The 17,899-nt window shown below is 44.5% G+C and overlaps 1 protein-coding gene across 4 annotated transcripts in view; it reads right to left on the minus strand.

The window, feature by feature from the left end:
- Positions 1-17,899, minus strand: part of cep83 (centrosomal protein 83) — a 54,591-nt gene that overhangs the window by 35,202 nt on the left and 1,490 nt on the right. For 3 of the 4 annotated variants that reach the window (XM_060843031.1, XM_060843032.1, XM_060843034.1), the window contains exons 2-3: positions 13,932-14,216; positions 6,902-7,052 (exon numbers count right to left, since the gene is read on the minus strand). In XM_060843031.1, the coding sequence (XP_060699014.1) occupies positions 6,902-7,052; positions 13,932-14,206 (426 nt within the window). In that variant the 5' untranslated portion in view covers positions 14,207-14,216. Of the gene's footprint in view, positions 1-6,901; positions 7,053-13,931; positions 14,217-17,899 lie in introns of those variants that run through there. The other variant, XM_060843033.1, reaches the window with a different exon arrangement.

Genomic DNA, 17,899 nt, shown 5'->3' on the forward strand with positions numbered 1-17,899 from the left:
TTAGAGTCAGAGTCATAGATATGTACAACATGGAAACAAACCCTTCAGTCCAACTTGTCCATGCCAAACAGATAACCTAAATTAATTTAGACCCATATGCCAGCATTTGACCCATATCCTTCCAAACCTTTCCTATTCACATTCCTGTCCAAATGCCTTTTAAAGATTGTGCCAATCTTTACCACTTCCTCCAGCAGCATATTTCATATAAGCACTACCCTTGGCATGGAAAAAATTGCCCCTCAGGTCCCTTTTAAAACGTTCCCCTCTCACTTTAACTTTATGCCTTCTAGTTTTGCACTCCTTTACCCTGGGAAAAAGAGCTGGACTATTCACCCTATCCATGCCTCTCACAATTTTACAAACTCCTATAAGGTTACCCCTCAGCCTCTGATGGTACAGGGAAATAGCCCCAGTTTATTCAGCCTCTCCCTATAGTTCAAACCCTCCAACCCTGGCAACATCCCTGTAACTCTTTTTCAAACCCTTTCAAGTTTAACAATATCTTCCTACAGCTGATATTTCCTTTTCTCTTTGTTTCTCTTTCTGTCCCTAATTTGATTCAACTGATTTCCTTCTCCATCATTTCTCTATATCTTTCTCAATTCTTAGATCCCAATTAGTTAAGAAGGTAAGTTATTGATCCTATCATTCACTGACATCCCAAATGTCCTGGCACCCTCCCCTTATTGATCAGCGCACAATCCCAGTGAGGGAAAACATGTGCAAACTGACAATTGCAGGAACAAATGTAACAAGGCATGTTGTGAGACGGCCATCTCCAGCAGGATCTGTGCCAATGAGAGAGGAATCGGGCAAATTCCTTCAGTGCAATTGGTCTGCTTCTGTAATTGATGGTGGTGGTGCAGCCCATTGGTTAGTGATATCTGTTTGGGATAAGCGGGAATAGTGGAAAGGATGGAGATAGTTTGACTTAGAATCATAGAGATATACAACACAGAAACAGACCCTTCAGTCCAACCTGTTCATGCTGACCAGGCATCCTAAATAAATCTAGTCCCATTTGTCAGCATTTGGCCCAAATCATTCTAAACTCTTCCTAATCATATACCCATCCAGTTGCCTTTTAAATGTTTTAACTGTATAGGTCTACATCACTTCCTCTGGCAGCACATTCCATATACACACCACTCTCTGCATGAAAAAGCTGCCTCTCAGATACCTTCTTAATCTTTCCCATCTCACCACAAACCTATGCCCTCTAGTTTTGGACTCCCCCACCTGGAGAAAAGACCTTGATTATTTACCCTATCCATGCCCCTCTCTGCATTGAACTTCATCTGACATCTATTTGCTACTCTTGCAAATGGTCAATGCCCCTTTGGAGTTCCAGACTGTCTTCAGTTTATAAAGCTTCCAAGTTTTGTATTGTCTGCAAACTTTGAAATTATCCCATGTAGACCAAGGTCTAGACCATTCATTAAATCAGGAAGAGCAAGGATCGCAATATAGATATTGGGAACTTCACAACAGATCCTCCTCCAGCCTGAAAAAAAAAATCTACTGATTATTACTCTCTGTTTTAAAATGAAAATCCCCTGTGTAACCTCAATCAGCCCTAATCCTACAGAAGTCTTTGGAATTGTTTCTTTGCCAGTTGCCTGCCATTTTTCATCAGTGTCATTGCTTCTCTTATTTGCTTTTTCACCACCCTTCTGAGCCTGGTGTGATGATACTATAGTTTTGAGAGGTCTATTTTTGTTGCGTGGTTTTTAAATGAAAAAACATTTAAGACAGAAGTGGTGAGCGGTCTGCTCAAAGCCAGTAAAATGAGTAGCAGCTTGTGAGGCCTTGGGTTTATTTTAAAGTTGCAAGAATAGAATCATAGAGATGTACAGCACAGAAACAGACCCTTTGGTGCAACTCATCCACACCGACCAGATATCCTCACCTAATCTAATTGCATTTGCCAGTCCCTGACCCATATCACTCTAAACCTTTCCTCTTCATATACCCATCAGAAGCAGCCTGAATGGATGGGGTCGAGCTCAGGTGGATCTCATAGAAGGAGTTCCTTGATTGGGGCTGTTAATCTGGTTGACAGCTATAAACAGGAGTGTCAAAGGTTTTATTCACTCTAAGGAAGCTGGATCAGTGTCCGGGACTTTTCATATGAAAAGAAAGGATGACTTGGTTTCATGATACCAGCCTCTGTGGAGTTACTTCAGTTAGTAGTAGTTCGACAGAGTTACAGTTAAGCCAATTCTTTTATTTTTATTTCGCACTTTAACAGTACTGTAAAAGTACTGTAAAGTCAAGTAGTTTGACCAATCGAATTGCACCTGGAACACAATGCCCTACACTTAATTACAAAATAAGATACAATTAAGGGTCTAAATTATCTTCTTAATAAATTTTGAGGCAGTTTGTTCTGGTTCCTAACAAATTGGGTGCTTGTCAGGACAGGATTATTAGATTCAAAGTGGAGAGTGTTGGTGTTCTCCTTTTGGGTACTGAATTCAGTTAATTTAAATCTTGTGTAGTAATGGCTCTTTCAGACACTAAAAAGGTTCCTGAGGTGCAAGAGGCCACTTCAGGGGTTTTACAGAAAATGATCAAGGCAAAGCTTTTGGAATTGACTAACAAGCTAGACGTGGGATTCCCTTTGCTTGTGCAACAAGGGAAGGTACTTGCAGCAATAGCTCACCATTTACAAATTCTGGAAATGGCTAAAATTCAATTGTAAATGAAGCAGCTTGAATATGAAAAGGAAACAATACAGTCTGAATTATGATTGAAAGCTGAGGAAACAGGAAAGGAAGGCCCGAGCAGGAGAAAGGGAGAAAGAGTTTTTGAACTGCGGAGGTTGGAACTCAAAGCTCTTAAGTTGACTTAAAATGGCAGAGGTAGAGGTGAAAGGGAGTACTGATGAGGACAGTGATGGATAGCAATCCCATTGTATTCAAAGGCCTGGTGAGGATCTCTTTAAATGTGTTCAAATACTGGCAAAGTTCAATGAGAAGGATGCAGAAGCCTTTTTCATTTCATTTGAGAAAGTGGCTAAACAAATGAAATGGCCAGTAACCATATGAGTATGGTTGATTCAAACAAAGTAGGAGGTAGAACTAGTGAGGTAATTGCACCACTATGAAAGGAGGTATCTGGGGAGTATGATCAGGTTACAAAAGCCAATTGGCGTGCATATGAGCTAATACCAGAAGCCTGTGGACAGTCCTTTAGGAATTTAAGGATGGAACTTAGTCAAACATATAGAGTTCAAAAAGGTCAAACAAAGTTATTTTGATAGGTGGATAAAGGCAACAGGCCCTTCAGCCCAAACTGGGTTTATGCTAAAACATCTATCCACGCTAACCCCATTACCCCACACTTGGCCCATGTCCTTCTAAACCTTTCCTATTCGTGTATTTGTTAAATGTCTTTTGAATGTTGTTAACTTACCCACCTCAATCACATCTGCTGGCAGTTCATTCCATATTTGTTCCACCTTCTTTTAAAAAAAAGCACCCCCTCAGGTTCTCTTCTATTCTTTCCCCTCTAACCTTAAACTGATGCCCTCTAGTCCTCTATTCCCCAACCTAGGGAAAAAGACTGAGCGCATTCACCCTATCCATGCCTCTCAAGATCTTATGCACCTGTATAAGATTCCATGCTCCCCAACCCTCCCAAAACACCTCAGTCTCCTATGCTCTAAAGAAAAAAAGCCCTAGCTTGTCCAACCTCTTCCCTATAACTCAGACTGTTGAGTCCTGGCAACATCTTTGTAAATTTCTTCTGCACTCTTTCCAGTTTAATAATATTCTTCCTATAGCAAGGTGACTAAAACTGAAAATAATATTCCAAGTGCAGCCTCATCAATATCCTGTACAAAGGCAACATAATTTCCCAACTTCTGTACTCAAAGCCCTAACTGATGAAGGTCAATGTGCCAAAAGCCTTCTTCACTGCCCTGTCTACCTGTGAGGCCACTTTCAGAGAATCATGCGCCTGAACTGCAAGGTCCCTCTGTTCCACTACACTCCTTAAGGACCTACCATTCACCATGAAACTCCTGCCTTGACTTGACTTTCCAAAGTGAAGACATTACACTTATCTATATTAAACTTCACTTGCCATTTCTCGGTCCACTTCCCCAGTTGGTCAAGATCCTGCTGTAATTTCTGAGCACCTTCCTCACTATCCAAGATATCGCCTATTTTAGTGTCATCAGCAAATTTATAAAATATGCCTTGTACATTCTCATCCAAAGCAGTAATGTAGATAACAAACAGCAATGGACCCAGCACTGACACCTGAGGTACACTACAAGTCACAGGTCTCCAGTCCAACAAGCATCCTTCCACTAATACCCTCTGCTTCCTACCATTGAGCCAATTGTGTATCCAACTTGCCAGCTTCCCCTGAATTCCAAGCAATCTAACCTTCCAGAGCAACCTACTATGTGGAACCTTATCAAAGGCTTTACTGAAATCCATACAGACCAAGTCTACCGCACTGTCCTCATCAATCTTCCTGGTCACTTCATCTAAGAACTCTTACAAATCTATGACTGTCTTAGAGAGACAATTCTTGCAGGAACTCAAAAATTCACTTCATCAAGTAGTGAGAACTCATGTAAATGAGTAGAGAGTTAAGACTGCAAGATTAACAGTAGAAATGGCAGATGATTGAATTGATTCATAAATCAAGGTTTGGCTTCCAACATTAATTCCATTATGCAGGATAGAAATTAAGGAAAAGAGAAACCTTCAGTTGTTAAGGGAAAAGGAGGTTTCATTGAAGATAGTTAAAATAGTTGACCACTGGATAAACAAGGAAACCCATGAGGAGGAAGTGAAGTTAAAAAAGCTAACTCGAGCCACCATTCAAGCTCCAAGACCTGGAGCTCAAGTGTCAGCAGCCTGTGGCACTAACTGCACAGGTGTTCATTTAGGTCAAGTCAAGTGCCCTCAACTTCCCACATGCCACAGGATGGACATTTTATGTGGCTAAGTTACTCTGCCACAGCTGAAGCTTACTTTTGGACCACTTACTTTAAACTCGAGATGAGCAAATGCTGTGTAGACTCTCTCACCCCTACTCTCCACCCCTACACCGCTAGCTCTCCTCCTGTGCCTTCCAATTGGATACATAAGGCTGAGAATAAGAAACAATTTCTGCAGGATAAAAAAGCTAAGCAACAAGGCAAAGAATCACCTCCTTCCCTTCTTCATCCAACTTCCTTATCAAATTTAGAGAAAAAAAATCATGTTAGTATATAACAAGGGATGGTTTTCTCAAAACCTGTCTTTTCTGTTTACAAGCACTGCCAGGGAAATGCTTTTGCAGCATTTTTTTGGTTCTGTTCTCCAATTTTTAGGATTTTGTCAAAAACATTCATCACCATAATTTTTATTTTCCATTTCCAGTCATATTCCTGAAACAAGTATTGTTTACAAGCATTCAGTGTAGTTTATATAGAAACAGAAAGGTAGTTGGGGCTTCTTCAAGCTCCAAGGTTCCAACACTATAAACTGAATATTTCACAAAACTGGAACTCAATCCACAAAAATGGTTTATGAATTTCATTGGAAATATATAGTCTTAAACTCACCAATATTTTTGTTACCTTAGATAAAGCAATGAAGACGTTTTAAACTTTAATCACCAATAAATTAATGGGTAATTGACAGATAAATGACCCAACTGTGACATAGGAAAACATTAGGCATCATACAACCTGCATGGTAATATAAAAGCAACAAATTAACTATGCACATCTTGAAAATTATTTGCTAGGTGCAGAAACACCATTGCAAATCACTCCATATTCATTTTCACTGCAATGTGAATCATCCCTTCAGCAAATGAAGAACATTCTATGTCCCTTATTAAATTACAAAAGAACAAAACAAGGCTTTGCATTTACAGATTGTCCATTACAGCATCCAACTATTTCTGGTTTTGATAATCTGCCCAAAGATCTATTACAAGTCTTAGCTAATGAGGTCTTCTGGATTTATATTTTCCATAATGTTTACTTAGGAAATAGCTTACTTTTCACAACCTTAAGATGTCCAAAGTATTTCAAAGCTGACAAAAACTTTCAAATTAGTAATGCAGGGAAGTACAGCAGCCAATCTGGGTAAGGTTCTATTATTATCAGTATCATAACAGCCATATAACCTGGGTTTAAGAGATGCTAGTTAAGGAATAAACATTTGTCAAGAAAATGGGGTGAAATTCCCCCAGTTTTTCCTCAAAACTCTACCATACTGTTTCTTGCAACCATTTGGAAGAGGACAGGCCTCTGTTTAAACATACACAGTTATCTTAATATATAGCTCCAGGAAAAATTCAAACATGGTGCAGGGAGATCCAAATTTTGCCATTTTCTTTCAAACCTGGTCACCGATATTACGGATCAGCCATGGGACTCTTCCCAGCTCAGATGGAATATCATCAACTTGAAGCAATATCTTTGATTCTCTCTCTGAAAACTTCCATACCTGCAAACTCTTTAGAGAATTTTCTTTGATTTACTTTGAAAGTTCTCAACTGGTATTATGTGGTTTTGGATGTCCTGAGACAGTGAAAAGCACCGGATAAATGTAGTCTGGCCAGATTAGCAAGATATGTTCCACCTTGCAGTTTAGTGTACCTAGTTACCCACCTTATTGATTGACGTTAAATGGTGACAGAATGTACCAAGGACTAGAATGATTTCTTGCCAGGGTTGCTGGATCGCATTCAGATTTTCCTAGTTTACCTCACTAAGTAAATGCTTACATTTCCTCCTTGCCTTCTCACACCTGAATAAGCTGGTCTTTTCGGATGTCCCTTCTATAACGTAGCGTAAAGCTATTTTGCTGATTATTTATTTCCAGATTCTAAACGTGATACAGTTGATGTCATTTTGTTTTAAATTAACTTTCAATCTCACCTGCATTTTCAGTTCTTCTTGCTCCCTTGTTTTATCTAATAATTCCCCCCTCAGTTCAGCTAGAAGTAGTTGGAATTTCTCATGGGTGCTCTGTTTATCTGTGAGTAGTCGTTTTAATTCATGCTGAGCTTTTGTGTACTCGTCCTGCAACCTGCATCAAGTAAAATTTAAATATTTTAATACTGGATCATCAATTAGATCTATGTTCACACAACTTTGATAATTCTATCAGCCATTTCATTGAACTGTAACACCGTATTCTGCACTTTGTTCTGCTGCCCTGATGCACTTTGTATGGTACAATCTGCTGGTATAGTAATTAAAACAACATTTTTCACTGTATCTCAGTACATGTGACAACAAATGAATCAAACACAAAAATAATGCACCAGGAGGCCCAGGTTCAAGTCCCACCAGCTGCAGAGGTGTTTAGATTAGATTCCCTCCAGTGTGGAAACAGGAGAGCCCGCCCTCCGAAGAGTAACTCACCCAGACCCATTTCCCTCCAACTAATGCAACTAACACTAAGGGCAATTTAGCATGGCCAATTCACCTGACCTCTGGACTGTGGGAGGAAACTGGAGGAAACCCATGCAGACATGGAAAGAATGTGCAAACTCCACACAGCCAGGTGCCCAAGGCAGGAACTGAACCCGGGTCCCTGGCGCTGTGGGGCAGACTGAGCCATGGTGTCGTAATGTTTAACATCATGTCGGAATAGGTGACTAGGAAAATATCTGCATCCAGAGCAAGAGAAGATTTAATTAAACATGCAAGATCCTGAGGGGGCTTATTCAGGGTGGATGTGAAAAAGATACTTCCCATTATAGGAGAATCTTAAGCTACAGTGTTGCTGTTTAAGAATAAGGGTCCGCCCATTTAAAATAGAGATAAGGAGAGCTCTTTTCTCTCAGAAGGTTTGAGTATTTTTTGAATTCTCTTCTTCAAAGGGCAGTGGAGGCAGAATCTTTGAACATTTTCAAGGCAGAGGCAGGTAGATCTGTGATAAGCAAGTTGATAAAGGTCATCAGGCATAGGGAGGAATATGGAAGTGTACAGCACAGAAATAGACCTTTCTGTCCAACTCATCCATGCCGACCAGATATCTTCAATCAAACTAGTCCCATTTGCCAGTATTTGGCCCACATCCCTCAAACCTTTCCAATTCAAAAACCCATCCAGATGCCTTTTAAATACTGTAGCTGTATCAGCCTCCACCACCTCCTCTGACAGCTCTAGGCCTGAGTTACTCCAGCACTCTTATTCACTTTAGCTATCAGTTCACATCATTTGCCCAACTATCTTTAAGGTTTGAGGCACTAGAACATCCAGTTCTCTCTCTCTCTCTATTTTTCTTTCTTCCTCCACCTTCTTTAATGCTTGTCACTGAAGGCCAAGTTCTCACCCCATCCACATGCATAACAACCAAATTTATTCAAGACCTCAATTTGTCAGGACATTAAGATTTGCCTGAAGCAGTATATCATTGATAATCCCAACACTGAGACAATCTTGGCATCATCCACAAATTTGTGGATCCTTTTATCAACCCACAATCAAATCATGAAAAGACACTGGTAAAGTGTAATGTTCACAATACCAATTCCTAAGCGATATCATTACTGACCAGTCTACAAGCTGATCAAAATCCATCTATAATATGCCCTGCCTACATCTTGCAGTCCAAAATTAACTCAACTCTTTGCAAACCACAAATACTCGTGGTTTCAATTTTACAGAAGCTTATCAAGTGTTTTTTTTGAAGTGTAAGTAGACAGACTACATGCACTAACTTCTTCAAAACAAAAATAACTAGATTTACAAATTAGATTTTTATGAAGCTACACTGTGTGCAACTTACCATTCCTGCTCCATTGAAACAATCATACATTACATAGAACATAGAACAATACAGCACAGAACAGACCCTTCGGCCCACGATGCTGTGCCGAACATTTGTCCTAGCTTAAGCACCTATCCATGTACCTATCTAATTGCCACTTAAAGGTCACCAATGCTTCTGACTCTGCCTCTCCTACAGGTAGCGCATTCCATGCCCCCACCACTCACTGGGTAAAGAACCTACCCCTGACATCCCCCCATACCTTCCAACCTTCACCTTAAATTTATGTCCCCTTGTAACACTTTGTTGTACCCGGGGAAAAAGTCTCTGACTGTCTACTCTATCTATTCCCCTGATCATCTTATAAACCTCTATCAAGTCACCCCTCATCCTTTGCCGTTCCAATGAGAAAAGGCCTAGCACTCTCAACCTATCCTCATACGACCTATTCTCCATTCCAGGCAACATCCTGGTAAATCTCCTCTGCACCCTCTCTGAAGCTTCCACATCTTTCCTAAAGTGAGGCGACCAGAACTGCACATAGTATTCCAAATGTGGCCTTACCAAGGTCTTGTAAAGCTGCAACATCACCTCACGACTCTCGAATTCAATCCCTCTGCTAATGAACGCTAATACACCATAGGCCTTCTTACAAGCTCTATCCACCTGAGTGGCAACTTTCAAAGAGCTATGAACATAGACCCTAAGATCCCTCTGTTCCTCCACCTGACTAAGAACCCTACCGTTAACCCAGTATTCCATATTCTTATTTGTTCTTCCAAAATGGACAACCTCACACTTGACAGGGTTGAACTCCATCTGCCACTCCTCAGCCCAGCTCTGCATCATATCTAAGTCCCTTTGCAGCTGACAACAGCCCTCCTCACTATCCACAATTCTACCAATTTTCATATCATCTGCAAATTTACTGACCCACCCTTCAACTCCCTCTTCCAAGTCATTAATAAAAATTACAAACAGCAGAGGACCCAGAACTGATCCCTGCTGAACTCCACTTGTAACTGAGCTCCAGGCTGAATATTTACCATCTACCACCACTCTCTGACGTCGACCAGTTAGCCAGTTCTCTTTCCAACTGGCCAGATTTCCGACTATCCCATGCTTCCTGATTTTCCGCATAAGCCTACCATGGGGAACCTGATCAAATGCCTTACTAAAATCCATGTACACTACATCCACTGCTCTACCCTCATCCACATGCTTGGTCACCTTCTCAAAGAATTCAAAAAGGCAAGACCTACCCCTCACAAATCCATGCTGGCTGTCCGTAATCAAGCAGTGTCTTTCCAGATACTCATAAATCCTATCCCTCAGTACCCTTTCCATTACTTTGCCTACCACAGAAGTAAGACTAACTGGCCTCTAATTCCCAGGGTTATCCCTATTCCCTTTTTTGAAAAGGGGCATAATATTTGCCACTCTCCAGTCCCCTGGTACCACCCCCGTTGACAGTGAAGACGAAAAGATCATTGCCAACGGCTCTGCAATTTCCTCTCTTGCTTCCCACATAATCCTAGGATATATCCCGTCAGGCCCGGGGGACTTGTCTATCCTCAAGTTGTTCAAAATGCCCAACACATCTTCCTTCCTAACAAGTATCTGCTCTAGCTTACCAGTCTGTTTCATACTCTCCTCTTCAACAGTACGGTCCCTCTCATTTGTAAATACTGAAGAAAAGTACTCATTCAAGACCTCTCCTATCTCTTCCGACTCAATACACTTCCACTACTGCCCTTGATCGGACCTACCCGCATTCTCGTCATTCTCATGTTTCTCACATACGCATAAAAGGCCTTGGGGTTATCCTTGATCCTATCCGCCAAAGATTTCTCATGCCCTCTTTTAGCTCTCCTAATCCCTTTCTTCAGGTCCCTCCTGGCTATCCTTAATCCCTCCAACGCTCTGTCTGAACCTTGTTTCCTCAACCTTATGTAAGCCTCCTTCTTCCTCCTTACAAGACATTCAACCGCCCTCGTCAACCGAGGTTCCCTCACACGACCATCTCTTTCCTGCCTGACAGGTACATACATATCAAGAACACGTCGTATCTGTTCCTTGAAAAAGTTCCACATTTCAACGACACCCTTCGACAGCCTATGCTCCCAACTTATGCTCCTCAAATCCTGTCTTGCAGCATCGTATTTACCCTTCCCCCGATTGTAAAACCTACTCTGTTGCATGCACCTATCTCTCTCCATAACCAAGGTGAAAGTCACAGAATTGTGGTCACCATCACCAAAATGCTCACCCGCTAACAAGCCCATCACTTGTCCCAGTTCATTACCAAGTACCAAATCCAATGTGGCCTTCCCTCTGGTCGGACAATCTACATAGTGAGTTAGAAAAGCTTCCTGGACACACTGCATAAACACCGCCCCATCCAATCTACTTAATCTAAAGAGCTTCCAATCAATATTTGGGAAGTTGAAATCGCTCATGACTACGACCCTGTGGCTTCTGCACCTTTCCAACATCTGTTTCCCAATCGGTTTTTCCACATCTCTGCTGCTATTGGGGGGCCTATAGTAAACATCCAACAAGATGACTGCTCCTTTCCTATTTCTTACTTCAGCCCACACTACCTCCAAAGGCAGATCCCCCTTGAACTGCCTTTCTGCAGCCATTATACCATTTCTAATTAGCAACGCCACCCTCCCTCTTTTTTTACTACCCTCCCTAATCTTACTGAAACATCTGTAACCAGGAACCTCCAACAACCATTCCTGTCCCTCATCTATCCACGTTTCCGTGATGGCCACAACATCGTAGTCCCAAGTACTGATCCACGCCTTAAGTTCACCCACCTTATTTCTGATACTCCTTGCGTTGAAGTATACACACCTGAACCCATCTCTTGTCCGCAAGTATTCCCTGTCAGTGCTACCTTCTCCACAGCCTCCCTACATTCTTGGACATCCTGAAAAACAGCTAACCTACTTGCTGGACTACAAGTCCGGATCCCATCCCCCTGCCAAATTAGTTTAAACCCCCCCCGAAGAGTGCTAGCAAACCTACCCCCCAGGATATTGGTGCCCTTCTGGTTCAGGTGCAACCCGTCCTTGTACAGGTCCCACCTTCCCCAGAATGCAGTCCAATTGTCCAAATACCTGAAGCCCTCCCTCCTACACCATCCTTGCAGCCACGTGTTCAACTGATTCCAAGTATCTTTCCTATCACTAATTTCATGATTAATGGGCTTTTAATACTTGGACCGTGATGACATTATTTTAAAAAAGGTAGAGACTATATCAGACTCCTTTCAGCCACAACAACCATGCTAGAGCACAGACACCTAATAAAAACATAGATTATCCTCCCGTACAACGTGTATCCCATTTCCCTAAGGGCTTATTTTCAAGTCCTTAACATTTTCCAAACAAACATTATTGGTGTTATTGATTCAAACCAATATAGAGTCAGAGTCCTACAGCACTGAGATAGGCACTTTAGCCCAAACTGGTCCATGCCAACCAAAATGTCCACCTATGCCAATCCAATTGCCCTGCACTTGGCCCATATCCTTCTAAGCTGAAAATGTGTTGCTGGAAAAGCGCAGGTCAGGCAGCATCCAAGGAACAGGAAATTCGACATTTCGGGCATAAGCCCTTCATATCCTTCTAAGCCGTTCCTGTCCTGCATTTATCCAAATGCCTTTTAAATGTTGTTAATACAGCTGCCTCAACAACTTCTGCTTGCAGCTCATACCATTTGCGTACCACCCTATGTGTGAATAAAGTAGCCTCTCGGGTTCCTTTTTATTCTTTCCCCTCTAACCTTGTTAAACTAATGCCCTCTCATCCTCGATTCCCCAAAATTGGGAAAAAGATTTCGAATGCATTCACCCTATCCATGCCTCTCATGATCTTATACACTTCTATAACATCACCCCTCAGTCACCTATGCTCTAAAGAAAAAAGTCCTTGCTTGTCCAACCTCTTCCTATAACTCAGACCATTGAGTCCTGGCAACATACTTGTACATTTCTTTGCATTCTTTCCAGTTTAAAAACATCCTTCCTAAAGCAAGGTGGCCAAACTAAACATAATACTCCAAGTGCGGCCTCACCAACATCCTGTACAATTGCAACATAACTTCCCAACCTCTATACTCAATGCTCCTACTAATGAAGACCAGTGTGCCAAAAACCTTCTTCACTGTCCTATCTACTTATGACTCCACTTTGAGAGAACCACGCACCTGAACTCCAAGGTCCCTCTGTTCCACTACACTCAAGTTGAACAACATCTTCAAAACCTCGGAGTAGTACTCATTCAATATTTCTATCATACCTAGTGAGCAATGTCTCTTTTAAGTGAGCTGCTGTGCATGGCTAGATGTTAGTGAACAGTCCTCTTAAATGTTCTGAGTAGTGTGCATGTAATATTTATTGCAGAACAAGACCTGCGCAACATCTCCAAGATAATGGTAACTGTGCATGCATACATTATAGTAGGAATACTGCCAGTGAGACCTTTGTAACCTGTCCTTGACTGTTGTTTAATGGCTTAACATTCCAATTAGAATCATATACCACAGTAGGAAGCCAGTCTGCCCATCATGCATGCACCAACGCACTGAAAGGTTAATTCTATACTCTTGATCTTTCCAAATAGCCTGGGAATGTTTTCTCTTCATGCATTTATCCAATTGCTCAGTGAAAGCTAAGACTGAATCTGTTTCTAAAATCCAAAATGGCCCATTCTTGGTAATAGCTCACTGCATAAAATAGTTGCCTATCTCCCCCTTAGTATTTTTTGGTAATTATCTTATACCCATGTCCTCAGGTAACCGTATCTGTTAATGGTGACGAGTTAATTACATCTCTCCTTGACCATCTTGACTCAAGAAGAGCAGCTGCACTGAATTCTCCACATAACTGATATTCCTTTTCTTCTTCTGAAACTTGTCAAAGACTACAACATCTTCATTAAAATTGCCCTTTTAATCACAAACCCACACCTGAAATGTTGATGCCTCTGTTCTCTTATGGGTCATGGTGAGAGGGTGGGAAAGTGGAGCTGAGGCCATGAAAAGATGAGCCATGACCTTGTTGAATGGTGGAGTAAGCTCAAAGGGCCAGATGGTCTACTCCTGCTTCTTATGTTCTAATCCTAGATATTTGCATTGAACTTAAACCATCTGCAATTTTCTTTGCTTTTACAATACCTTGTATGTTCAGCCTTCAGCGTCTGATAGTTGGTTTTGTGATGTTCACATCTCATTCGCTCATCAATTAACATTTTCTGCAGCTCTGCATCAGTCCCACATAAACCTGCTCCTGCATTTAGCGGAGGTGGCTGGTTAGGCAAAGCCTCCATTGCAGAATGCAGATGGCCAGATGTCTGTGCTTGAACAGCAGAATTTGACAAACCAGGGTACAAAGAACTCTCTCCTAAAGAACACTCGCCAAGTGCATATGATTCCTCGCTTCCTGAAGCCATCTGATGCCACCTGTCAAAAACAAAAGGCATAAGTATCAGTACTGTAAGCTCACCTCCTCCATTAACTGTCCCAAAGAGTAAGGCATTTGAAGTGATGGACTCATCCTTATTCAGGTTAGGAATTAAACATAATTATTCAGATATACAAGGATAAAGTTGTTAAAATGCAGCTTGTTCCCATGGCAATTACATGTACATGATGGTACTAGTCGTACAAGTCCAAACAGTTTGATCTGAAACAAGAGAAAAATTCAGCACTCAAGTCTGACGATTCTTCATCAGAACTCAGTTTGGTCTGATTTAGTGTCACTGGAGTTGAAACATTAACTGTTTTCTCCACGCAGATATTGCCAGACCTGCTGAGTTTTACCAGCAACTTCTGTTTTTATTTCAGATTTCCACATCTGCAGTTCATTGCTTTGTTATAGCCAGGAGGGGAATTGTGATGCAACCGAAAGGGTGCACAGATGCTGTATACTAGCAGAGAATACATTTAGATTTGGGAATTTGGACTCTCACCTGCTGAAAATTATGCACATAAGATCAATTAAGCATAGTATAGGCTTTGATGCCTCCATGTCAAGAAAACAGCCTGTACTTTACTCTCTGAGGTCATGAAGAGGTGGCCATTTCAGTAAATTACTAAATTTACATAACACTTCAGGAGAAGGTGATAGAGGATTTAGGAACACTGATTTTTAGCACCTATTCCAACTGGTGGTGATGGTGGTAAGGTACCTTTTTGAACCATTGCAGTCTATCTAGAAAAGATGTACCCTGACCAAGGACAAAAAGGGAATCAAAGAAGTTTAATCCACCAACAGGAGCTCTGGTGATGTATTTCCAAGTCAAGATAGTGGAGGGGACATGTAGGTGGTGGGTGTTCCTATGTGCCTGTTGCCCTATGCGGTCATGGGTTTCCGTCATGGGCAATCAGGCTTGGGCAAATTTGGCCATGCAAACAATAAAAACCTAATAGGGGGCATGAGAAATAGACAATGCAGCTGTTTGAGCCCTGTCCACCAGTCAGTAAGATAACAAGTGATCTGATGAGCTTTTAGCATGCACTCTGACAAACTCCCACAGAATCATCCATGTTTTAATTCTTCTTCGAAACTTCAAAAGGCCCAACATGGTCAAGGTTTCCACTCAGACAATCTGTCCATCAGAGGAATCTCCTTGTGAACCAACGATAATGCTCTTCAGAGCAAGAAAATATGAGTATTCACAAAGTTCCAGTACGGTCCAGTTGTCTAGATATCAACAAGACAAAAATAATAAGTTTCCTCATTTCCTCTCTCTCCTTTCCCATTCACCTCTTTGCGCTCCCCCTTCCTGATATCTACTATCCACTCCCTCGGTCTCCAAAACCTTCTCCACTCACGCCCTTTTCCCACCTCCCACCTTTACCTGTCAACCCCTCTCCTTTTCACATCTACTTTCCATCTTCCACTCTCTCTCCGCCCAATACCCACCCACTCACACCCTATTCTCCATAATCTATCCTTTTTGTCAACATATCCGCATCACTTCCCACAATCCCTCCATAATCTTCCCAACATGCCATCTTGAAGTTTGGGCGGCACGGTGGCACAGTGGTTAGCACTGCTGCCTCACAGCGCCAGAGACCTGGGTTCAGTTCCCGCCTCAGGCGACTGACTGTGTGGAGTTTGCACGTTCTCCCCGTGTCTGCGTGGGTTCCCTCCGGGTGCTCCAGTTTCCTCCCACAGTCCAAAGATGTGCGGGGCAGGTGAATTGGCCATGCTAAATTGCCCGTAGTGTTAGGTAAGGGGTATATGTAGGGGAATGGGTGGGTTGTGCTTCGGCGGGTCGGTGTGGGCTTGTTGGGCCGAAGGGCCTGTTTCCACACTGTAAGTAATCTAATCTAAAAAAAAATCCAACCTATTCTCCCAATCCACTTTCTACTGCTTGTCTCCCTCCTCCACTCCACTTTCACCCCTTACCTCACCCCCTCTCCTCCACACCTCATCACCCCCACCTCCCTCACCATCCTCCCCTCCCATTTCCTTCCCTCACCCCCACCTCCCACACTCCCCCCGGCCCCACAACCCCTCTCCGCCCCACCTTTCTCTACACCTTCTCCCCCATCTTCCTCTACACCCTGCCCCCCACCTCTCCCCCTCCCCTCCTCCCTCCCTCACCTCCCCCGCCCCTCCCCCTCACCTCCCCATCCCCTCTCCCCCTTCCCTCCTCCCTCCCTCATCGCCCCCTCACCTCCCCATCCCCTCCCATCCTCCCTACCCCATCACCTTCTCCCTACCCCCTCATCTCCCCCTCCCCACCCCTTCCTCCCCCCTCCTTCCCTCACCTCCTCACCTCCACCCTCCTCCTCACCTCCCCGTCCCCTCCCCCCTCCTCCTCCCACCCCCTCATCTCCCCCTCCCTTTCCCCCTCCCATCCTCCCTACCACATCACCTTCTCCCTACACCCTCATCTCCCCCTCCCCACCCCCTAATCTCCCCCTCCCACCTCCCCCCTCATGTCCCCCAATCCCCTCCCCCACTTGATTCCCTCCCCCACCCTCCCATGACCTCCCCTCCCCTCCGCCCCACATAACCCCCCTCACATGTCACCCCTCCCCACTCCGTCCCCCCACCTCCCCTCCCCCGTCTCCCCCTCCCCCTCCCTTCCCCGTCTCCCCTTCCCCATTTCATCCCCCATCCCCTCCCCGACTCCTCTCCCCTCTCCCGTCCCCACTCTCCGCTCTCCTCCTCTTCCCTCCCCTCCCCTCACCCCTGCCCACCCCCACTCCTCTCCCCTCATTCCCCCTCCCCCTCGCCACACTGATGCTCCCCCTCCCTCCCCCACTTCGACTCCCCTCCTCCTCCCCTCCCCCCACTCCCCTCCTACTCCCCTCCCCTCCTCCTCTCCTCCACCTCCCCTCCCCCCACTCCCCTCCTCCTCTCCCCCATCCCCTCCCCCCTCACACCTCCGCTCTCCCCTCTCACCCCTCCGCTCTCCCCTCTACCCAACCCCCCTCTCCTCCTCCCTCCCCACCCTCACCCGCTCTCCCTACCTCCTCTCCCTCCCCCTCACCCCCACCCCCTCTCCATCCCCCCTTCACCCCCTCCCCCTTCTGCTCTTCCCCTCCTCCCTCCCCCATCCCCATTCCCCCTCCCCTCTTCCCCCATCCCCATTCCCCCACCCCTTCCCCCTCCACTTCCCCTTCACCTCCCTCCCCTCCCCTAGTTCCCCCTCCCCTCCCCTAGTTCCCCCTCCCCTCCCCTAGTTCCCCATTCCCATTCCCTTCCCCTCCCCTTCCCCCTCCCCTCCCCTTCCCTCCCCACCCCCCTTTCCATCCCCTGCCCCTTTACCCACCTCCCCCTTCACTCCTTCTTCCCATTCCCCTCCCCCTTCTCCTTCCCTCCCTCTCCCCCCTCCCCTCCCCTTCCCCCTCCCCTCCCCTTCCCCCTCCCCTCCCTTCCCACCCTGCCCTCCTTCATCCCCCTCCCACCTTTCCACTCCCTTACCCCTTCACCCCCCCTCCCCCTCCTCGCCCTTCCCCCACTCCCCTCCCCCTTCACCCCCTTCTCTCCCTTCCCCTTTCCCTCCCCTCCCCTCCCCCAGTTCCGCACTCCCAACCCCTTCCCCTTCCCCTTCGTGCCCTCCCCCCTTTCTATCCCCTCCCCCTTCACCCACCTCCCCCCTTCCCTCCCCTACCCCCTTCACCCC

This window comes from Hemiscyllium ocellatum, chromosome 23 (assembly GCF_020745735.1).
Source record: "Hemiscyllium ocellatum isolate sHemOce1 chromosome 23, sHemOce1.pat.X.cur, whole genome shotgun sequence".
In the NCBI taxonomy this organism is placed as follows: domain Eukaryota; kingdom Metazoa; phylum Chordata; class Chondrichthyes; order Orectolobiformes; family Hemiscylliidae; genus Hemiscyllium; species Hemiscyllium ocellatum.